General features: G+C 45.9%; 1 protein-coding gene across 2 annotated transcripts; it reads left to right on the top strand.

The window, feature by feature from the left end:
- Positions 1–589: 589 nt before the first annotated feature.
- Positions 590–22,941, top strand: LOC144689541 (transcription factor Ovo-like 2). 2 transcript variants are annotated; one of them, XM_078556709.1, is made up of 4 exons: positions 590–707; positions 2,354–2,556; positions 3,527–3,713; positions 21,839–22,941. In XM_078556709.1, the coding sequence occupies exons 1-4, from the start codon at positions 671–673 to the stop codon at positions 22,144–22,146; spliced, it is 735 nt and encodes a 244-aa protein (XP_078412835.1). In that variant the 5' UTR covers positions 590–670; the 3' UTR covers positions 22,147–22,941. The 2 variants fall into 2 exon arrangements, with proteins under 2 accessions (XP_078412835.1, XP_078412834.1); XM_078556708.1 differs by lacking the exon at positions 590–707 and adding an exon at positions 1,094–1,505.
- Positions 22,942–24,091: the final 1,150 nt, after the last annotated feature.

Raw genomic sequence — 24,091 nt, 5'->3', positions numbered from 1 at the left:
ACAAATCATGTGGAATAGCATGTTTAAAAGGGAGACATATCTCATGCAAATGGACAGTTCTGAACCCGTTACTAGGTGGAAGGCGGTGGAGAAGGGATACATTTAGCCATTAGTGCATCGAAATTATTCCAAAAAGATAGGTTTTAGGAAATATAGGTCAAGAGTCAAAACCGCAATCAACTACTCGGCGTGTACATGTGGCAACCAATCCAGCTGAGAACTACAGGGAAAAAACCTGCACCCGGTACCCTGGGATATCCTAGGTGAGGTGAGGAACCAACACAATGCAGGAACAAGCTGAGCACATTTGCTAAGCAAATCAGCCATGTGTCCGATCTCCAGAGGAAGGGAGCTACTTTTCAGCGATAGCTCCGGAGGGAGACTTGCACACACGGCTGCATTTACCCGAACAACATTTAAAATAGAGTGCATTGACAGGATGCGTTTTGTTTAGTCGCAGATGTCCACGGTTGAAAACTTTGTACGTGATCCTTGGCAAAATATGCTTTAGAATTAAATTTCCTGGAGATATGTTGTGGGTTGAAGCTGGGGAGAAAGAGACAAACTTCTAATATTGTCGGCAGTGAACCGTTTTCCTGCCTCAGATGGGCCAGCCCTAGCACAAGAGGTGATATGATCTCAGATTTCATCTTCACAGGAAGGCTGTTGAATGTCTGCAGACCGCTCCGAGGCATTTTTAAATCCAGGTATGCATCTTTAGCTGGTAGTCCTCGCACTCCTATCTAGTGCAAGCCAGCTTTTGAAAATCCCCAGCAAGGTTAACGCAGCTCGATTTTAAACAATTGCAGAGCACTTAGGGAAATATAGGACCGAGGGAGAGAGAGGGAGCTTTGGAAAAAAAAAGTTGAATGATTAGTGTTAGCATTGTTCAGTCGACTTGTGATCATTTCTGCTCGATTCTTTGTTGGGAGAAGCATATTCTGACTTATATAATCTATAGAAAAACAACAAAGATCTTTGCATAGTTGGACATTTCGTAAACATTCATGTGCGAGTGGGGCAGGGAAACCAAGGCGAAGCTGCACCAACCGGTCCGACAGGTACAAGGGCTTGTTGACACCGTTATTTTTTCAGCACGCATGCGCCCTCCCAAATTTCCTGTTGTATTTTCAATTACTGGAGCAAACTTTTCCTGTTACGGCAAAGGTAGCTCGCCAGGTGAGAGTGGGTCTTCCCGAAACACCCTTTCCCCTCTCCGCAGCTTTCCCGAAACAAACGGCAACATTTCGTTGAAAGACCGAGGAGATCTCAGGAACGACCGCCCGTCGTTGTAAAACACCTGGAACTTGCTTGGGGAGGATCCGGTTTGTATGAAAAAAAAGGGGTCAGGTGGAAGCAGGAGGGAATCCGGCTTCTGCTTCATCACCGCCCGACCGCCTGCAACATGCCCAGAGCCTTCCTGGTGAAAAGGAAGGAGCCGTATCCGGAGGTCCGCGACTGGAATGAGCTACCGGACGAGGAGAGAGCCGACACCTACATACCAGGTGAAACAAAACAGGGAGAGTCTGATAGCGAACGGGTTAGACCAGGGTAAGTAGGAGAGAGAGGATGAGAGAGATGGAGGAAGTGAGAGAGTGGGAGGTAGAAACAGATCGGGAGGTGGGGTGGGGGGTGGGGGGAGTTAGTGAGACTCAGGAAACTGGGATCAACCAAGCCCAAACAAAAAGAAAAGCCTCTTCCATATCGGGGCACAGGATGGGCTCGCTTCAGGCACCTTTGCTCGGAGCTTGAATACAAGGTCCAACACCTCTTGCAAATCAACAGGCGATCCAACACTGCAGAACAGTGAACCAACTCACCCGCTCTGAAGGTAAACCTTTCATGTGGACAGGCTTCTCGAGAGAGAGAGAGGGGACACCACGCTTTTAAAGGTCGAGTATTAAAAATGCTCCCGGATTCAGGAATCCTGTAAAGCGGCAGGTTGTGTTTACATTACAGGGTGTATTTTGTGTTCTCTGATTCCATCAGTCATCAACCTGTTAGCAGTACCGAGACACATTCCGATTCTTTCAAACGCCTCCCCCCGCCCCCTAGCCCCCGGTTTAGCTGCATCTTCTCAGTGTAAACATAACGGAACCCGGGCTCCTACTCTTGCCCCACCACCGCCGTTTAAAGGATTCAATCTATCAGGGGTATCAGGTTGCATGCTTTACAGTCAAACACTGATAAGAAAGACCAGCAGAACCAGACAACACCCCAAACACAAACAAGCCAAGAAGAAAAAAAACATCTCAGTCCATTGTTTAAATTGACTTAAGATACAAGCCGTCCATCCATAGACCTTGCTGGATAAGAAGGCTATTCTGTAAAAGGGTTTATTTTCTATTTCCAGTCAATCTGAGCTGTTTCTTGAGTTACGAAGAAGAAAGAGAGACCGAGGATCCTACACCCGGAACAACTGGTTTAGACAAACTGCTCAACGATTCAGACGAGCGCCGCCTCCCATGCAAGACCGAACCGGGCCAGGAGAATGCAGAGGAGCAAGTTCTGGGATCGGAATTCAAAAAGTGCAGCGTCTTGCGAACGAAAATCAAGGTGAGCCGGGTCCCCCGAGACTCCGCTTAATCATTACTTGGCGAGATCAGCAGAGAGAAAACTTGGCCGGCGCACTGAACGAGACCCCGATTGGGAACATGCTGACTGGGACAGTGAGGTGTAAGACATGTAGACGGATAGTCACCCAGTTTAAGGAAGATCACATTAGGTAACCTTCTTACAATACAATAAAGCAAATACTGCTCAGCAAAAGGAAATTATTTCAGATTATACATTATTTTAAATATAAGCACATTTAATTTCATATCTGCGCTATATTGTATTCAACAGACCGTATATCTGAAATAATGATTAAAATACACATTATTTCAGATTATACATTGTGTAATACACTCAAACATTACAATTTCATACATTACATTATATTTTCAGATTAAATTATTAACTTTATTACAGTATTTTGTATACTATGCTTGTCTGAAACCAGCTTAAAAGGCCCTGTGCAATTTACCTTTCTCGTTGTACACTCCCACCTTATTTGAGGAAAATAAATTAATCCTTTTTAAATGCACCATTAACATTGAAAGAAAATTCAGGTACTGATAGCAGGACCAAATTATTTGTAGAAATATAACTGATTTTTTTTGAGGGGGGGGGGTTTGTTGGAAGGAAGACAGAAAATGATTACAGTTGTACAAGACTTTCAGCACATGATTCAGTAAGCGTTTGTTACTTTGTCATCCAAAAGCAGTGTAACATTTGGTATCTAAATGTAGTCAAATCCAGACGTGTTCCGTTAGCATAGTCTGAAATCTGGAAGAACTTTGCCAAGGTCACAACTGAATTAGTTCTACTGCTCTTTATTTAGACAGTCTCGCATTATTTTGAAGTGGGAAAATGGGGGAACCTTGTGGAGATTTTTTTATTTAGCATCCTTTGGGACGCTTGGCGGTGCTGAAACTAACGATGTGTCTTATTCGTGCTCTGCCTGCCCCTTTCCCCATAACAGATCACAACCGGGGAGTGCAGCGACGCCACATTCCGCTGCCAGGTGTGTAGTAAAGGCTTCCGGCTACAGCGCATGCTCAACCGGCACCTGAAGTGTCACAGCCAGGTGAAGCGTCACCTGTGCACGTACTGCGGCAAAGGCTTCAATGACACCTTCGACCTGAAGAGACACGTCAGGACGCACACCGGTACGTCAGCCGTAAACCCCGCCCACCGCGAGGAGGGGATGCTGGTGGTCTTCTTTAACTTGCTCGGCTTTAATGGCTAGACTCCAATTCCTACTCAATGATTCAAATGGTAGCTAGGCATGATAAGTCACGGTGTCAAATAAAGAAATTGGGATGAAGGGGTTGTCTTGTGAAGAAAGGTTGGGCCTGTACTCATTGCAGTTTAAAAGAATAAGAGGTCATTGTTGAAACATAAACGATTCTGATGGGTAGGTTTTTGAGAGGATGTTTACCTTCTTGGGGGAATCTAGAACTAGAGGGCACAGTTTAAAAATAAGGACAGAGATGAGGAGGAATGTCTTCTCTCAAAGCATTGTTAATCTTTGGAATTCTCTTCCCCAAAGAGCAGTGGAGGCTAGTTCTTTGATTATATTCAAAGCTATTAAACAGGTTATTGATCTACAAGGGAGTTGAGGGTAATGCAGGGCAGGCAGGAAAGTGGAGTAAAGGCCACAATCAGATCAGCCATGATCTTATTGAATGGCGAAGCAGGATCCAGGGACCAAACTGACAACTCCTGCTCCTGTGTCTTATATGTTAAATTGCATTTATTTAGTGCCTTTCACAACTTCAGAATGCACCTGAGGACTTTACAACCAATGAAGTACAGTCATTATTATAATAAAGGGAAGGAAACAAAATGGAGTAGTTTGAGAGGAAGTTCACTCGACTTATTTCTGGGATGAAGGGCTTATCCTGTGAAGAAAGCTGAACAGATTAGGCCTATACCCATTGGAGTTCAGAAGAATGAGAGGTACTCTTATTGAAACATATAAAATCCTGAGGGGACGGGACAGGGTGGATACCAAGAGGATGTTTCCTCTTGTGGGACAAACTAGAACTCTGGGACACAGTTTAAGAATAAGATGTCTCCCCTTTAAGACAGGGATGAGGAATGTTTTTATTTCTCTCGAAGGGTCAATAGAGTGTGGAATTCTCTTCCCCAGAAGGTAGTCGAGACTGGGCCTTTAAATTTATTCATGGCTGAAGTCAAGGTTTATGGGGTGCAGACAGGAAAGTGGAGCTGAGATCACAACCAGATCAGCCATGATCTTATTGAATGGTGGAGCAGGCTCAAAGGGCCAAATGGCCTATTCCTGCTCTTAAGTCCTATGTTCTTGTATAGGAAATGTGGCAGCTAACTTGTGCACAGCAAGGAAAAAAAAATGGGCAAGCTTTCCAGCCAATCAGTGACCCCTGCTGGAAAACGTCTGCATGTGAATGCTACGTAAGGACCAGATCGGACTGGGCTGAGATACATATTGCCGGCCAACCTCACCATCAAAACTCACAAATGAATAACGGATGTAAAAAGGTATCATATCTGTGCCTGATGTTCTTTGCTCCAATAAGGAGTCAACACCTATAGGAAAGGAGGGGTGAAAATTGCTGGGGGAAAGTTAAAGGAAAAACAACTGGGATGTATGCTCATGATAACTATGACCTGTTTTATTACTGATAATGAATATTTTATAGCAGCAAGTGAACATTTTGTAATTTAGCTAACAAGTGTTCTGTGAAATTCAACATTTCTAAATTGTTTTTATTGTGCTTAAGAATATTCCCACACTGTTTAAAATGCATTTGGTTAACTTGTTACAAAATAATCCCAGGCAATCCTGCCATGGAAATGAAAAACAAATACAAGCAAAAAAATGGAATTTGTAAAACACAAAGCAAACTCTTACCACAACATTTGATAATGCACAATACAGTTAAGGTCAAACATTGGTAAGGAAACCTCCTGTTGATTGCCACGTACCATGCCCCACCATCCCCCTCAGTTGATGAATCATACTCCATGTTGAACATCACTTGGAGGAAGCACTGAGGATGGCATGGGCACAGAACATACTCTGTGTGGGGGCTTCACTGTTCATCACCAAGAGTGGCTTGGTAGCACCACTACTGGCCGAGTCCTAAGGGACGTAGATGCTGGACTAGGTCTGCAGCAGATGGTGAGGGAACAAACAAGAGGGAAAAACACACTGGACCTCATCCTCACCAACGGAGACAAAGTCCGATCTTCACATTCAGCCAATTCGATTCACTCCATGTGATATCAAGAAACGGCTGAAGGCACTGGGTACTGCAAAGGCTATGGCCCTGACAAATATTCCAGCAATGCTGCAGATGCATTTGTCCATGACGATAATCAGTAGGAGTGACTACCGCACAGTCCTTGTGGAGATGAAGTCCTGTCTTCACATTAGGAATACACTTCATTATGTTGTGCGGCACTAGCACTGCGCTAAATGTGACAGATTTCGAACAGATCTAGCAACTGAAAACTGGGCAACCATGAGATGCTGTGGGACATCAGCAGTAGAATTGTACTCAATTACAATTTGTAACCTCGTGGCCTGGCATATCCTCCACTCTACCATTACCACCAAGCCAGGGGATCAACCCTAGTTTAATGAAAAGGCAGGAGCATATGCCAAGAGCAGACCCAGGTATACCTAAAATTTAGGTGTCAGCCTGGTGAAGCCACAACACAGGACTACTTGCGTGCCAAACATAAGCAGTAATCAATAGAGAGAGCTAAGAAATTCCACAACCAACAGGTCGGATCTAAGCTCTGCTGTCCTGCCACATCCAGTCGTGAATGGTGGTGGACAATTAAACCGCTCACTGGAGGAGGAGGAGGCTCCACAAATATCTCCATCCTCAATGATGGGGGAGCCCAACACATCAGTGCAAAATATAAGGCTGAAGCATTTGCAACAATCTTCAGCCAGAAGTGCCGAGTGGATGATGCATCTTGGCCTCCTCTGGAGGTCCTTAGCATCACAGATGCCAGCCTTCAGCCAACTCGATTCACTCCATGTGATATCAAGGAACGGCTGAAGGCACTGGATACTGCAAAGGCTATGGCCCTGACAATATTCCAGCAATAGTACCGAACACTTGTGCTCCAGGATTTGTGGCCAAGTTGTTCCAGTACAGCTACAACACCACGTCTACCCAGCAATGGGGAAAATTGCCCAGGTATTTCCTGTGCAAAAAAACAGGACAAATCCAACCCAGCCAATTACCACCCCATCAGTCTACTCTCCAACATCAGTAAAATGATGGAAGGGGTCATCAACAGTGCTATCAAGCGGCACTTGCTTAGCAATAACATGCTCACTGATGCTCAGTTTGTGCTCCACTCCTGAACTTTTTACAGCCTTGGTTCAAACATCGACAAAAGAGCTGAACTCCAGAGGAGGAGATGACAGTGACTGCCCTAGACATCAAGGCAGCATTTGACCCAGTGTGGCATCAAGGAGCCCTAGCGAAATTGGAGTCAATGGGAATCGGGGGGAAAACCCCCCACTGGTTGGAGTCATATCTAGCACACAGGAAGATGGTTGTGGTTGTTGGAGGTCAATCATTTCAGTTTCAGGACATCACAGCAGGAGTTCCTCAGGGTAATGTCCTAGGCCCAACCATCTTTAGCTGCTTCATCAATGACCTTCCTTCCATCGTAAGGTCAGAAATGGGGATGTTCGCTGATGATTGCACTATGTTCAGCACCATTCGTGACTCCTCAGTTACTGAAGAAGTCCATGTCCAAATGCAGCAAGACCTGAACAACATCCTGGCTTGGGCTGACAAGTAACATTTGATGCCACACATGTGCCAGGCAATGACCATCTCCAACAAGAGAGAATCTAACCATCGCCCCTTGACATTCAATGGCAGTACCATCGCTGAATCCCCCACTAATCAACATTCTGGGGGTTACCATTGACCGGAAACTGAACTGAACTAGCTATATAAATACTATGGCTACAAGAGCAAGTCAGAGGCTAGGAATCCTATGGCGAGTAACTCACCTCCTGGCTCCCCAAAGCCTGTCCACAATCTACAAGGCACAAGTCAGGAGTGGTGATGGAATACTCCCCACTTGCCTGGATGAGTGCAGCTCCAACAACACTCAAGAAGTTTGACAGCATCCAGGACAAAGCAGCCCACTTGATTGGCACTACATCCACAAACATTCACTCCCTCCAGCACCGACGCACAGTGGCAGCAGCATGTACCATCTGCAAGATGCACTGCAGCAACTCACTAACGTTCCTCAGACAGCACCTTGCAAACCCACGACTGTTAGCATCTAGAAGGAGAAGGGCTGCAGACACATGGGAACACCACCACCTGGAATATCCCCTCCAAGCCACCCAGCATCCCGACTTGGAAATATATCACTGTTCCTTCTCTGTCGCTGGGTCAAAAATCCTGGATCTCCCTCACCATTTAAGAAATACTCTGCACATCTATTCCTCCTACCAAAGTGGATAACTTCACATGTTTCCACATAATATTCCATCTGCCATGTTCATGCCCACTCACGAAGTCTGTCCAAATCCTCTTGAAGCCACTTTGCATCTTCCTCACAACACACATTCCCACCCAGCTTTATGTCATCCACAGACCTTGAAATATTACATTTGGCCCCCATATCCAAACCATTGGTATATATTGTGAACAGCTGGGGCCAAAGTACTGAACCTTGCGGTAACCCACTAGTCACAGCCTGCCAATGCGAAAATGACACGTTTATTCCGACTGTTTTCTGCCCATTAACCAATCCTTAATCCATGCCAGTATATTACCTCCTATCCCATGTGCTTTAATTTTGCTAACTTACCTCCTGTGGGGGACTTTATCAAAAGCCTGCTGAAAATCCAAGTACACAACATCCACTGACTCCCGTTTATCAATTCTGCTAGTAACATCCTCAAAAAAACTCCCAATAGGTTCGTCAAACATGATTTCCCATTCATAAATCCATGTTGATTTGCCCAATCAGATTATTATCTAAGCGTCCATTTATCACATCCTTTATAACAGATTCCAGCATTTTCCGTACTGATGTAAGGCTAACAGGTCTGTAGTTCCCCGGTTTCTCTCTCCCTCCCTTCTTAAGTAGCGGGGACATTTGTTACCTTCCAATTTACAGGAACCATTCCAGAATCTATAGAATTTTGGAAGATGATCACCATGCATCCACTATCTCCATAGCAACCTCTTTCAACACTCTGGGATGTAGAATACCAGGTCCCGGGGACTTATCAACCTCCAGTCCCATTAATTTCTCCAATACAACCTTCTTACTAATATTAATTTCCTTCAATTCCTCATTCTCCCTATTCCCTTGGATCTCTAAATCTGGGAGATTTCCTGTATCTTCCTCAGTGAAGTCAAACACAAAGTAATCATTTAGCTTCTCTGCCATTTCTCTATACCCCATTATAAATTCTCCTGATTCTGTATGTAATGGACCCACATGTGTCTGAGCCAAACATTTCCTTTTTACTTATCGATAGGGTGGAATTATCCCAGGTTTGCACAAAGTGCGGTAGCGGGCATTCTTACCCACCGGCCAGAGTAGCAGATTTTTGTGCCGTATTGTCCCCTTCCCACCTCAAATTACGCAGTCCTGGGAAACACTCTGGATTGCTGGCAGGAGGCCTCCAATTGGCCCGTCACACCGTTATCTCGCCACTTCCTCACGCTGGACACCATATTTAAAATGCAGCCGCGTGCATACTTTCCAATGCTTGCAGCCCAGGACTGCTCTGGTGAAGACATGGCCCCAAAAGCTAGGAAGAGTGCAGCCCCCCCTGATTCAGTGACGCATCTCTGGGACACCTTCTGGATGCTTTGGAGGCCCACTGCGAAGTCCTCTACTGCCGCTCTGGTCACAGGAGGCTCATCAGTCTCACCACTCCGGCTTGGGAGGTGGTGGCAGAGGTGGTCAGTGCCAATGCTATACACGAGGTCAGCCATGCAGTGCAGAAAATGGATGAATGATTTCACCCGTGCCGCCAGGATAAGGCGACCATCTCATCAATCTCAAATTGCCCACTCAGAAGCCCATCACACATTTCAGTGGCATCTCACTCACTGCCAGCTCAAGGGACATTACTCACTCTCACACACACCCTCACCTCCATTTGACCTCATCTCCTCTGGAGACTGCCTCCTCATCCCATCCATGGCCCCACTCAGCACACACACACACCTGGCATCCTTCTCGTTTAGCCTGGCATGCGAGGGCTGGAGTGCCAGACATCAAGGTCCTCACTCCATTCGAGAGTCGTGCGTTGGAGCTGGCTGGAGAGGACAATGTCAACCGTTCCTGCACCAGATCATCCCTCTCTCAATGCTACTGAGTCCACTGTTCTGTGTTCAACATAGCTGCCAAGCACTAATAATTTCCACTTTCTCCCCCACACACATCTGACGTATCGCCCTCAGGCAATCTTGAGCCCGACTCCAGCACCAAGAGCATTTTGGATGGAGGACCCTGAGGACAGCACCACTGAAGACCCATCACGACGCTCACCCACACCCTCCACCAGAGCACCGACACACACCTCAGTGGGACCTAGATGTAGAATAGCCTCGGGATCACAATCTGGTGAGCACAGCACACGGAGGCAGGGACAACCTTGGTCGCTGGAACTCGGAGGACTGCTGCAGCCAAAGAATCTGCTGAGTCCGAGTCAGATGACGAGCCTCTGGACTTGGACCTCAGCCGTTTGCTGGAGCTGCAAAGACAATAATGGGAACATCAGGAAGGGATGACTGCTGCACTCCTCAGATTGATGGAGGAGTCAGTCCGCCTTCAGTCCGAGGCGATTGTGTCAGCATGCCGACCCATTGAGGTCAACACTGGCAGGAGGGCGGCTGAATTCCATCTGATGCCATAGTTGGCCTACAACAGTGTCAATGTGAGAGGGGTGCAGGGCAGCTCAATCTCACTCCAGCTTCCCCTTCTCCTCAAGGAGTCAGCCAGGAGCTTCAGGCACCCATACGGAGGAGGACCAGCAGCTCAACGCCCCGGGGCCAATAACCCACTTGACTCTGGGAATGTCCGGCCGATCCAAATCCCCTCTTCCTGTAACCCCCGCAGCTCCATCTCCACAGGCCAAGGAGGGTGCAGCTGGCCCACAACAGGACACCTAATGTAGGCTGGGGCCCTCCAGAGGATGCCCACGAAGGTCATCACAGGCAGGGTATGGCAGCGAGCAGGCTGCCTCCATCTCCGCTGTGGATGTCGGGGGAGCACCAAGAGGTAGTGGCAGGTTAAGAAGGCTAAGAAGATGGTTTTTGCACAGCCTGGGCATGGGTGTTATTCACTTGTACATAAGTATTCACTATTGTAAATAAACTCCCAAGAATGTCTCCTTGCCTATGGCTTCTTGTTATGATGAGCAGTGTTCATGTCACTCAGATGTGAAACCTTGGTTTCTGCATAAGATAAAGGCAGGTGTCTCAGGTCAGGGCCTTTTCCCTGTGCAGTGTGTAACCTTCAGAACAGAGTGATGTTCCAGCTTCACACTTACTGGACACATTAATGATGCCTGCACCTCAATGGTGCTCATCATTGCTACCAGAATGTCGTGGGCAGGCATCAGATTTCGTCATTCTCTGTGTGTTCTCAGCACCTTTGAAGGGGTGAGGCTGGCCCCACTCTGCAGCATCTTTTTTGTTATTCATTCGTGGGATAAGGGCATCGCTGGCCAGGCCAACATTTGTTGCTCATCCTTAATTGCCTTTGAGAAGGTAGTGGCGAGCTGCCTTCTTGCTGCAGTCCATGTGGTGTAGATGCACCCAAAGTGCTGTAAGGGAGGGAGTTCCAGGATTTTGACCCAGCGACAGTGAAGGAATGGCGATATATTTCCAAGTCAGGGTGGTGAGTGGCTTGGAGGAGAACTTCCAGGTGGTGGTGTTCCCATTTGTCCGCTGCCCTTGTCCTTCTAGATAGGTTGTGGGTTTGGAAGGTGATGTCTAAGGAACTTGGGCAGTTCCTGCAGTGCACCTTGTAGACGGTACACATTGTTGCCACTGTGAGTCGGTGGTGGAGGGAGTGAATGGTTGTGGATGGGGTACCAATCAAGCAGGCTGCTTTTGTCCTGGATGGTGTCGAGCTACTTGAGTGTTATGGGAGCTGCACTCATCCAGGCAAATGGAGTGTATTCCATCATGCTCCTGACTTGTGCCTTGTAGATGGTGGCCAGGCTTTGGGGAGTCAGGCGACAAGTTACTCGCTGCAGGATTCCTAGCCTCTGACCTGCTCTTGTAGCCACAGTATTTATATGGCTAGTCCAGTTCAGTTTCTGGTCAATGGTAACCCCCAAGATGTTGATAGCAGGAGGTTCAGCGATGGTAATGCCATTGAATGTTAAGGGGTGATGGTTAGATTCTCTCTTGGAGATGGTCATTACCTGGCACTTGTGTGGCATGAATGTTACTTGCACCTTATCAACCCAAGCCTGGATATTGTCCAGGTCTTGCTGTATTTGGACATGGACTACTTCAGTATCGGAGGAGTTGCTAATGGTGCTGAACATTGCAGCGAACATCCCCACTTCTGACCTTATGATGGAAGGAAGGTCATTGATGAAGCAGCTGGAGATGGTTGGGCTGAGGACACTACCCTGAGGAACTCCTGCAGTGATGTCCTGGAACAGAGATGATTAACTTCCAACAACCACAACCATCTTCCTTTGTGCTAGGTATGACTCCAACCAGCGGAGAGTTTTCCCCCTGATTTCCATTGACTCCAGTTTTGCTAGGGCTCCTTGGTCCCACACTAGGTCAAATTCTGCCTTGATGTCACTCTCACCTCACCTCAGGAGTTCAGCTCTTTTGTCCATGATTGAACCAAGGTTGTAATGAGGTCAAGAGCTGAGTGACCCTGGCAGAATCCATACTGAGCTTTAGTGAGCAGGTTATTGCTAAGCAAATGCCACTTGATTGCACTGTCGATGACTCCTTTCATCACTTTACTGGTGGAGAGTAGACTGATGGAGCGGAATAGGCCAGGTTGGATTTGTCCTGTTTTGTGCACAGGACATACTTGGGCAATTTTCCACATTGCCAGGTAATGCTAGTGTTGTAGTTGTACTGGAATATCTTGGCTAGAGACGGTGCAAGTCTGGAGCATATGTCTTCAGTACTATTGCCAGAATATTGTCAGGGCCCATAGCCTTTGCAGTATCTAGTGTCTTCAGCCATTTCTTGATATCCCATGGAATGAATTGAATTAGCTGAAGGCTGGCGTTTGTGATGCTGGGGACCTCCGGAGGAGGCAGAGTTGGATCATCCACTCGTCACTTCTGGCTGAAAGTTGTTGCAAATGCTTCAGCCTTATATTTTGCACTGATGTGCTGGGCTCCCCCATTATTGAGGATGGGGATATTTGTGGAGCCTCTTCCTCCAGTGAGTTCTTCAATTGTCCGCCGCTATACACGACTGGATGTGGCAGGACTGCAGAACGTAGATCTGATCTGTTAGTTGTGGAATCGCTTAACTCTGTCTATCACTTGCTGCTTATGTTGTTTGTCACACAAGTAGTCCTGCATTGTAGCTTCACCAGGTTGACACCTCATTTTTAGGTATGCCTGGTGCTGCTCCTGGCATGCCCTCCTGCACTCTTCATTGAACCAGGGTTGATCCCCTGGCTTGGTGGTAATGGTAGAGTGGGGGATATGCTAGGCCATGAGGTTACAGATTATGTTAGAGTACAATTCTGCTGCTGATGGCCCACAGCGCCTCATGGATGCCAGTCTTGAGTTGCTAGATCTGTTCAAAACCTATCCCATTTAGCATGGTGGTAGTGCCACACAACACGATGGAGGATATCTTCGATGTGAAGGCGGGACTTCCTCTCCGTAAGGATTGTGCGGTGGTCACTCCTACCAATTATTATCATGGACAGATGCATCTGAGGCAGGCGGGTTGGTGAGGATGAGGTCCAGCATGTTTCTGTCTTGTTGGTTCCCTCACCATCTACCGCAGACCCAGTCTAGCAGCTATGTACTTTAGGACTCGGCCAGTTCGGTCAGTTGCAGTGCTACTGAGCCACTCTTGGTGATGGACATTGAAGTCCCCCACCCAGAGCACATTCTGCTCCCTTGCCATCCTCAGTGCTTCCTCCAAGTGGTGCTCAATGTGGAGGAACATTGATTCATCAGCTGAGGGTGGGATGGGGGAGTTGGTGGGGCTTATGCGGGGTGGGGGGGGTGCGCAGGTTGCTGGAACATGGTAATCAGCAGGAAGTTTCCTTGCCCATGTTTGACCTGATGCCATGAGAATTCATGGGGTCTGGAGTCGATGTTGAGGACTCCCGGGGCAACTCCCTCCCGACTGTATACCACTGTGCCGCCATCTGTTTGGTCTGTCCTCCCGATTGGGCAGGATATACCCAGGGATGGTGATGGTGATGTCTGTGACTGGTGACGGTGTGCTGCTGAATGGGGACAGGTGCTGAAGGCTGACAAAGGATCAGGTGCATTTAAAGTTTCACAACTGCGCCTCCATGAGATGATCTTGATTACAGAGTTGCCCTCGGCCAGACAGGAGTCAGACACTCAGAGGCTATGTGAAGATCAATGGAGTGTCCTCACTGCATGTTGTCATCATCTTCCTGGAATCTAGCGACTATTAGGGCCTCCACTGCATCTCCATGACATAAGCTTGAGCACTGAGTGTTTGTGCTCTGCCATCAGCCATATAGGAGTCAAATGTTCACAGATGCAAGGTGAGGATGTCAGGACTGTCCACATTGGATCTCATCATCATCCTTGACAAATCTTGCGGTTATGAGGGCCTCCTGAACGCGCCTGCCTCATCTGGCCAGTGCAATGGCCTCATCGTCGGCATCTCGCCTCATCACTGTCATCCTCTTTGACATCCTCCTCATCGGAGGAGACATGCAGGTCTTCCATCTCCTCCTCAGCCAGGTCCTGTTACAGCACCAGGTTGTGTAGTACACAGCAAGCGACGATGATGCACGAGACCCTCTGGAGACTATATTTCAGCGCCCCACCAGACCTGTCGAGGCACCGGAACCTCATTTTCAACATGCCTATCATTTGCTCCACTAAAGTCAGGGTTGTGGCATGAGCCTCGTTTTACCATCTCTCTGCTGCAGTTTGAGGCCGCCGCGCAGGCGTCATCAGCCACATCCTCTGTGGGTAGCCCTTGTCCCTGAGGAGCCAACCCTGCGGCCTCTGTGGACCCTTGAAGATGACAGGGATCCTTGCTAAGGATGTAGGTGTTGTCGACGCTCCCTGGGAATCGTACGCAGATCTGTAGGATGTGTTTGTGGTGGTCGCACACCAGCTGAACATTCAGCAAGTGGAAACCCTTGTGGTTGACGTAGCTGACTGCTTGTTGCCATAGAGATCTAAGCACCATGTAAGTGCAGTCGATGGCACCCTGCAACTGTGGGAAACCTGAGATCTGGGCAAATCCCAGCACTTTTGCTCCCTGGCGTCCCTGATCCCAGTCGAAATGTGCAAAGCTTTGTGCCTTCATGAAGATGGCATCCATGATCTCCTGGATGCACTTGTGTGTGAAGGCTGGCAAGGTCCCACAGAGGACACCTGTGAAGGTCATGAAGGAGCCACTGGCATAAAAATTGAGCGCATGGTCATTTTCACCGCCTCTGGCCATGGATGCCCTGCATATCCCTGTGGTGCCAAATCCTGCAGCAGGTGCCATATGTGACTGACCAGTTCTTTAGACATGCACAGTCTTTGGCAACACTGGATCTCAGTCAACTGCAGGAAGGACAAACGCTGTCTATAGACCCTGGGTCTAGCGAGGTGCCTGTGAGTGATGGCTCTCTGTAGATCTTCAGCTGCGTGCACATTAGGCCCTGCTGTCCCTTCATCTTGAGGGTGGTGCTCCTCCCTTTACCAAGCCAGGCACCTCTGCCGCTCTCTTCTTCTTCTCTGCTCCCTGTAAGCCATGAGGCAAACTGCTAAATCACCAGGCTCCATGATCCTGACGTACTCCTCCTGCAGGGTCAAAGAGAGAGAGACACATGGGTTAGCATATGTGTCCTAAGAAACTCTTTTGGTTAAGTCTGAAGGCCCCTTCATGCATGCAGGAGTGTGCAGGCCACCACTTGGACGGCCAGTGTGTAATGCACTCATTGGCTGTCCGAAACCCCAACCACCTCTGCCCCACTCCATTTGACTGATTAGCGGCAGCTTTGGCCACTGGACTACATAATGCGTTCTCAGCTCAGGCATTCTCCTAACAGCACTGCAAGGCTGTGCTGTTAGCTTGAACCATAATGGATACTAGTCCAAACCTTAATAAAGACACTGGAAGGGCTCTGAGCACATCCACCTGTGACTGCACCATGGCCGCCTTTCGCAAGGGGATTCTATAACTTGCCCAGTCAGCCAATTGTCCTGATTCCCCCTAAAAACACACATTCATTTGCAGTCTGTGCCTGAGGGGCAAAAAGTTCTGAAGCATTTGGTGGCATTTTTATGCTGTTGCATTGCTTGATTGGGTGGAAATGCTTCAGAGACCCAACTCCAAGCATGTCAATGGAGCTGCTGCTGAACGATCTCAGCTGCAGAAGAATGCTCACTTTTGACAAGCTTTTCCATGCCACTTTCTTTACCATACCTCCCCCACTACCGCACCCTCCCACAACCCCCAGCATGTGCTTGTGTACTTCCTACAGGCTGTGCTGCCTTGCCCCCGCCCCGCCCAGCCTGCACAGGAGCCCTTGCCCCGGCACCACACTGAAAGCCAGCCGGGAGAAAGCGACTTGCTTGTGTGCGTCACCCATCCCCAACCCCTCAATGCACGGTGCCTTTTTCTTGATGTCATAGGGGCAATGCTTACGAGCGCAAGGTTGTGTGTACTCACCTCCGAGTTCCCCTCGAAGTTCAGGTCAACAGGTGCACTCCTTTTAAAGGCAGTCGCGAAGCACGCTGTTCACCCATCACATGGGTGGTAAATTTGACGTGGGGGTATGATTCCAGCAAGCAAGCTTATAATAAGATGCTAAAGTAGTGAAATTAGGCTCCTGACATGCAGCGGCCGGAAATGGGGTCTGCCATTGATGGGTGGAGTGGAAGATCGCAAACTGGTTTCATGATGGCATGGAACCGATTTTTGGCCATCTCGCCATGTTCATGCCCATCGTGATGCCCAGCACCAACGGTCCAGATGATTCCGCCCATAGGAGCTATTACAGTCCACTTTTATGTATTTTGTTCGTTTACATTCACCTTGTATTCTCCCTTTTATCAGTTTCTTGGTCCTCTGCTGTATTCAAAAATGCTCCCAATCCTCAGGTTTACTAGTATTTCTGGCAACTTTATAGGCCTTTTCTTTTAATCTTATACAATCCTTAATTTACTTTGTTAGTCACGGTTGACTGACTTTTCTTTTTGGATTCTTGAAGGAATGTATAGGGTGGAATTTTATGGCCCCATTGTGGCAGGGGTGGGGCCATAAAATGTAGCCAGAAGTCCATTGACTTCGGCAAGTCCATAAATCTCGCCAGCATAAAATTTCGCCCATAATTACTGTAAACTATGTAATAATTCTTTACAGACTATCCATTGCCTGTGTACCGACATACCTTTTAATGTATTTTCCCAATCCGCCTCAGCCACTTTGCCTCTCATACTTTCATAATCTCCTTTGTTCGAATTTAATACCCTGGCTTCGGATTGAATTACCTTACTTTCAAACATAATGTAAAATTCTATCATGCTATGGTCACTCATCCCTAAAGGTTCTTTTACAACAAGATTATCAATTAGCCCTTTCTTGTTACAGAATACCAGATATAAAATAGCCTGTTCGCTAGTCGATTCCTCAACATACTGCTCTAGAAAACCATCCTGAACATAGTCCAGAAGCTGATTCTCCACAGCGTTAATGCTCATTAGGTTTATCCAGTCTATAAGCAGATTGAAGTTACTCATTATTACTGTATTACCCATGCTACATGCATCTCTAATCTCCTGATTAATACCAAGTCCCACACTACCATTATGGTTTTGTGGTCTGTAAACATCTACTACCAATGTTTCAGCCGCTGGCTGTTTCTTAGCTCCACCAAACAGATTCCACATTTTGTTCTTCTAATCCGACATCCTCCTTTACTAATGTACTGATCCCATCCCTTATTATCAGTGCCACACCACTTCCTTTTCCTTTTTGCCTGTCCTTCCTAAATGTTGAGTATCCTTGAATATTCAGTTCCCAGTCTTGGTCACCTTTAATCATGTTTCCTTAATGGCAATTAGATCATACCGATTTACCTCTACTTGTGTCTTTAAATCATCTACCTTGTTGCAAATGCTGCGTGCATTCAGGTAGAGTGCCCTTAACTATGTCTTTTTAACATTATTCTGCATTCTATGCCTAGTTGATGCTCACCTTCATTTCACCTGCCTTCCAATTTCACTTGCTATTTTTCTACTTCCTGTCACTAGCTTTACTTCCTTCCAATTTGTGCTACCCTTCAGGTTCCCAGCCCCTTGACAAGTTAGGTTAAACCCTCCCCAACAGCACCAGCAAATCTCCCTGCGAGGACATCAGTCCTGGTCCTGTTAAGGTGTAACCTGTCCATCTTGTACATGTCCCATTTGCCCCAGAACCGGTTCCAATGCCTCAGAAATCTGATACTCTCCCTCCTACACCAATTCTCCAGCCATGTGTTCAATCACTCAATCCTCCTATTCCTGTGTTCACTAGCACGTGGCACTAGGAGTAATCCTGAGATTACTGCTATTGAGGTCCTGTTTTTTAATTTCCTTCCTAATTCCATAAAATCTGCTTTCAGGACCTCATCCCTCTTTCTACCTATGTCATTGGTACCAATGTAGACCATGACCTCTGGCTGTTCGCCCTCCCCCTGATGGATGTCCTGCAGCCGCCCTGTGACATCCTTTACCCTGGCACCAAGGAGGTAATGCACCATCCTGGAGTCACATTTACAGCCACAGAAACATCTGTCTGATCCCCTAACTATCAAATCCCCTATCACTATTGCTCTTCCACTTTTCTTCCTCTCCTCCTGTGCAGCTGAGCCACTCGTGGTGCCACGGACTTGACTCTGGCTGCAGTTCCCTGAAGAACTATCACCCTCAGCAGTATCCAAATTGGAAAACCGATTAGCAGCAAGATAGACTCAGGAGACTCCTGCACTACCTGCCAGGTTCTCTTAGATTGCCTGGCAGTCACCCATTCCTTCTTTGCATGCACACTCCTAACCTGCGGTGTGACTCCCTATCTAAACGTGCTATCCACACAGTTCTTTGCCTTGCAAATGCACCACAGTTACTCCAGCTCAAGTTCCGAAACCCAGAGCTCAAGCTTCTGCAGTCAGTTACACTTCCTACAGGTGTGTTTGTCTAGGACACATGGTGCATCCATGACTTCCCACATAGTGCAGGATATACATTCCACTCGACCAAGCTGCCCTGCCATACCATAATTTTAAAAACGATTTTTTTCAATTAGAATGAGTAGAATAACTTAGCAGTTACTCATCAATCAGCTTCTTCCCCTGTACTGAAGTAAACCAACTACTGGAGGCTGAAAAAGAAAGGAACAACCCACTCACCAGACTGCCAGCTTGACACACTGTACACTTAAAGCAGTATTCAGTGCAGACCAGGCAGCACTGAGGAATCCCTGTTTTTATACTTTCTGAAAAACAAATGATTCAAGCTCTGAAAACCAGTTTAAACTAGCTACCTAATTAACCAGCAGCAGCTGCTCTCAGCGAGCGTGTATACCCCTGTTTAAGGCTGGAATAAACTTAACTTCTCTTAATTTAAGCAGTAATTTTTAGTTGATTGCTAAATTTTAAAAAAGACTTTAGATAGAAATTAACTCTTAAAACTCCCTCAGTCACCCGACTCAGCAGCTCTCAGTGCAAACTCATCTCCTTCCATTGGCCAGTTATAGGAATGTCGAGGAGCAGTAAAGACCATCTCAGTCCACCTGGCTGGTCTCAGAGTTCTGAAACAAAATAGAGAGTTCGTACACCTGTAGCTCTGAGTTGATTTTCTCACCAAATCGTTTTCCAACTGGCTGTTAACACTACTTAAGGTATTGGCCCAGAGCGAGTGTGCTTGCTGCTGCAATTTAAACGTCTCACTTACCATTTTACACTGGAGCCTTTGCACCTTCCAGTCTTAGCCCCAGCAGGGATCCAGCAACAAACAGAGGTGAGAGGCCTCAACTGAAGCTTTTTTTCATCATGAACTGAATAAACATCCCTATCTACAGTTCATTGACTTACACTGTTTTAAATGGAGCTGTCAACCCCAACACTGCATAACACTGCTCTGAAGAAGAGTCATACGGACTCAAAACGTTAACTCTGTTTTCCTCTCCACAGATGCTGTTAGACCCGCTGAGATTTTCCAGCATTTTCTGTTTTTGTTTCAGATTTCCAGTGTCTGCAATATTTTACTTTTAACTGCATAACATCCCCCTCGTCAGTTTTCACCCTTTCACCAGACCCGAAAATGTTCACCTCCCCATCAATGTCCAGCACCCACCTCACCCTCGACGATATTCATCCTCTCACCCCGACATTGTTCACCCCCTTCCCCACCGACAATATTCGCCCCCGATATTGTTCACCCAGTGCACAATCCCCAAAAACATTCATCCCTTTCAACACCCCCGGAAAAGCTCACACCCTCCCTGCAACCCCCACTCCTGGCTCACCCTCCTACCCCTCCCCACACAACCCCCCCAACCCCAACACTGTCGCTTCTCCCGACATTGATTGGACTGAAGCCTTGGATACCGGAAGGTGAGTTGGGAGAGGGGGTGTGGGAAGGGGATTGAACATTGTCAGATTTTTCTGGGGGGTGGAACATAGGAGCAGGAGTAGGCCATTCAGCCCATTGAGCCTTCTCCACCATTCAATTAAATCGTGGCTGATCATCTACCTCAATGCCACTTTCCCATATATCCCGCGCTAGTGGGTGAGTATTGCTGGGATTGGGGTGAACATCGTTGTGGTTGCCATGGGTGCTGGAAGCTTCAACTTTCCAGCTGATTTAGTTCAAGCTGCACTCTTTAGTAGGCTTTATACCTGCTAGAAAAAGCTCTAACTAAATCTGTGTAAAAACCAGGGTAAATATGGGGAAAACAGCCCAAGTGTCCATAGATCTGGTCATCTTATCCCACTGTCGTGGGGAATTGTGCAGCAATCCAGGCAGGATAAAACTGGCAATCAGAGGTTTAAACTTCCCGCGTAATTTCGCATGTCCCCGTGTTGGGACTTCCTCAGGGTCCTGAGGCACATCGGTAAATTAAGATGGATCATTCGCCGCTCCCCATATTGGAAGATTCCTGAGCAGAATATTGTAATCCTCACTTAATGTTGATTTGGTCAACAGTTTTTCATTATAACAACGCTGAGACAACAAGGAACAATAAATGTGGTGCTGTTCGCTAGAACGTTATTTACCAGCGAGCCACAGCGAGGAGAATTTAAATGTATTGATGAAATCAACCTCACTCTTTATTGAATTCAGTGGTCAGAGATTTTAATGTGCAGTATTTAAATAAGGAATTATGACTGAATAATTGATTCCATTATGTTTTTTTTATTCAATCTGTAAGTAAGGAAATGGAACTTTCTCCAAAACAGTGAGGACCTGACAGGGATACACACACAGGCAGTGAGTCCAACAATAAAACTCACCCAAACTGACAACAACCCAATAACCCAATTGTTCTGCACACTTAGCAGTCTATCCTCATGAATTATTCTCTGCTCCTTCCATCCCTCTCTCACACATTCTCTCTCTGTCAGTCATACTCACTCTCCACAATTTCTTTCCCAATGATCCTTTTCTCATCCGATTTTAATCTAACATCTTGTACCTGTGTTCTGTTCACCAGCCCCAGGTTTAATGATGCCTTTCTCGCTCTTGGTTTGTTCGATGGTGAAACCTCTGTGAATAGTTCAAATTTATGTTTCTTTTATATTTAGATAAATGTCCAAAAGAACCTAACTAGTTTTTTTTACCTTAGTTGTAATGGGAAAATCTGATTCGCTTAATTGTTCCACTCGCTGAAAGTCGCACTTTTCAGGGATGCGACCATAATGTTAAGTGAGGAATTGTGTATTGGAGGGGAGGACATCTTGTACTTGAATTCTGTTACTTGAATTCGTACTTTAAGGAGTGGAGATCATATAATTATGGAAAATAATCAGGTTTGTATCATAGGTAATTAGCTAAAACTGCATATTATTAAGAAGTATCATATTTATTTTTCATGTGCAGGAATTCGCCCTTATAAATGCAGCCTTTGCCATAAAGCCTTTACGCAGAGATGCTCTTTGGAATCACACCTCAAGAAGATCCATGGAGTGACACAGAAGTACAGCTACAAGGAGAGGAGGGCAAAGCTCTATGTCTGTGAAGAATGTGGGTTCACAGCCATGAACCAAGAGGACCTTTACCTTCACATGAAGCAGAATCACCCAGAAAACCCACTTCTTAAAAAGACTTCCAAGAAAATAGCTGCAGCTTTGCAGAACAAACTCAACTCGGTACTGCATAACAATGATGAAAATAAGGATTCTGAATAGGAGCAAAAGTATACACAATAGTATCTGTGGTGAAGTTTTGATCCTTACCCTGCTGGATAAATAAAACTTCTGGTCAGCATCACCATATTAAAACAGCAGGAAGATTCCCTTAAATTGCTGGTGTAAACCAACTCCTTTAAAACCTATTTGCCAGATATAGCAATCAGAGTAAACCTTTACACTGCTGTTACTGATCCAGTATTCTAAAGGGCCACACTTTTTAAAAAAAAAATTCTCAATACTTGGGTATCATTATCAATTTATTTCCCATTCCTAGTTGTCCTGAGGAGGTGGCCTTGGGATGCCTTCATTAATTGTTATTGTTTTGTATTTGATCTAACACAACCAATGACATGCTAGGCCAATTCAGGTGGCTGTTAACCAAAGGGCTAAGTGTACAAATGGTGCTTTGGGCTTTTCAACACTTCTCTGTAGATTTTGTTCTTTTAAGATATATCTTGTTTACCATTTTTCTTGGTTTTTTTAAATTTGTTGGTTCAGGGTACATTTTTGCTCCACAGTGGAATACACTTTATTCATTTGTAGCCTTCTGAATTTTAAAAAGAATTGTGTATCAAGCAAAAATTGTGAATTTCCAAAATTCAGTACAAATTTCTTATTTTAGTATGGAGAATTTAGGAAATATTAAATACAGATAATTTAATGCATAACATTCCAAAAAGGAGTCCTGTATAAACATTGTAAAAAATACTTTATACTACTAAGAGGAATTGAAATATATGGTACGCTGTTTTCTACCTGTCCGTTTATTAAAAAAATTTCTTGAGCTTTTAACTTTTTAAAAATGAGTTCTTAACTAGATTTCAGAAATTGCTTCATTCCATGAAACAAAATTAGATTGCTTTTGAAAATCAGCCTGTCTTAACATGTTGCACAGCTAGCACCAGTCTTATCATTTCAAACAATGATAAAAACAGATAGGAATCCCACCTAAATTTAGCCTTTCATTAAGTTCTGCAGATACTGGAAACTATCCCTACATCTAACTTGGTATCTGTGAAACTTTCAGACAGATTTTAGAGTGGTATAGTGGCACAGTGTCATGTCTTGGAAGTGAAAGAAGATAGGCCTGCATTTATATAATGCATTTCATGGCCTCAGGACATTCCAAAATGATTTACAGCCAGTTAAGTATTATTGAAGTGTAGTGTTCTACTGTAGGGAATTGCAACATTCAATTTGCATACAGCAAAGCTCCACAAACAATGAAGAGATCACGACCAGATAATCTGTTTTAGTGAAACTGGTTCTACTGAGGGAATACCAGGAGTTAGGAACTAAATTAAGCAGGACTTTGAAGGTACCAATCTCTGGATTATTACCTGAGCCACATGCAAATTGGCAAAGAGAGATAGTTCAGCTGAGTTAACTTGTGGTTAAAGGGCTGGTATGGCGGAGAGGTGTTCCTTCTCATGGGACACTGGGAGCTGTACTGCGACAGGAAGGAGCCATACTGATGGGACAGACTCTATAAGAATCAGAGTGGGACCGGTACCCTAATGGAAAGAACAAAATAGGGAGGCTTTAAAGTAGTAAGATTGAGTCCGGGGGGGGGACCTACAAGAAATAAAACTTGCTTAAATATAAATAAAACACGGAAGGAGGTCATGGGATAGGCTACACCAAGGGAGGACATAAATGGCCAGAGAATAAATAGTTATAGTTCAGGAGTATAAAAAGATGCTTAAGAATAAAGTGAAGGAACTTCTATTAAAAATGACTAAAGCTGTTGGTACAGTAAGGCACAGTGTCTGTAATAAATCAGGGAACTGGAGGCAATAATACATTGCAAGGAACCAGGTATAATCAGGATTGTTGAGATATGGCTACAGAAAAATCAAGACTGAGAATTAAACATTGCAGGACGTAACATATTTAGAAAAGATAGAGGGGGAAACAGGGGAGGTGGAGTAGCTGTACTTAC

The sequence above is a fragment of the Cetorhinus maximus genome, chromosome 14 (assembly GCF_964194155.1).
Source record: "Cetorhinus maximus chromosome 14, sCetMax3.hap1.1, whole genome shotgun sequence".
Classification (NCBI taxonomy): Eukaryota; Metazoa; Chordata; class Chondrichthyes; order Lamniformes; family Cetorhinidae; genus Cetorhinus; species Cetorhinus maximus.
The sequence above is the reverse complement of the archived record's forward strand: the minus strand, read 5'-3'. Positions and strand labels throughout refer to the sequence as shown.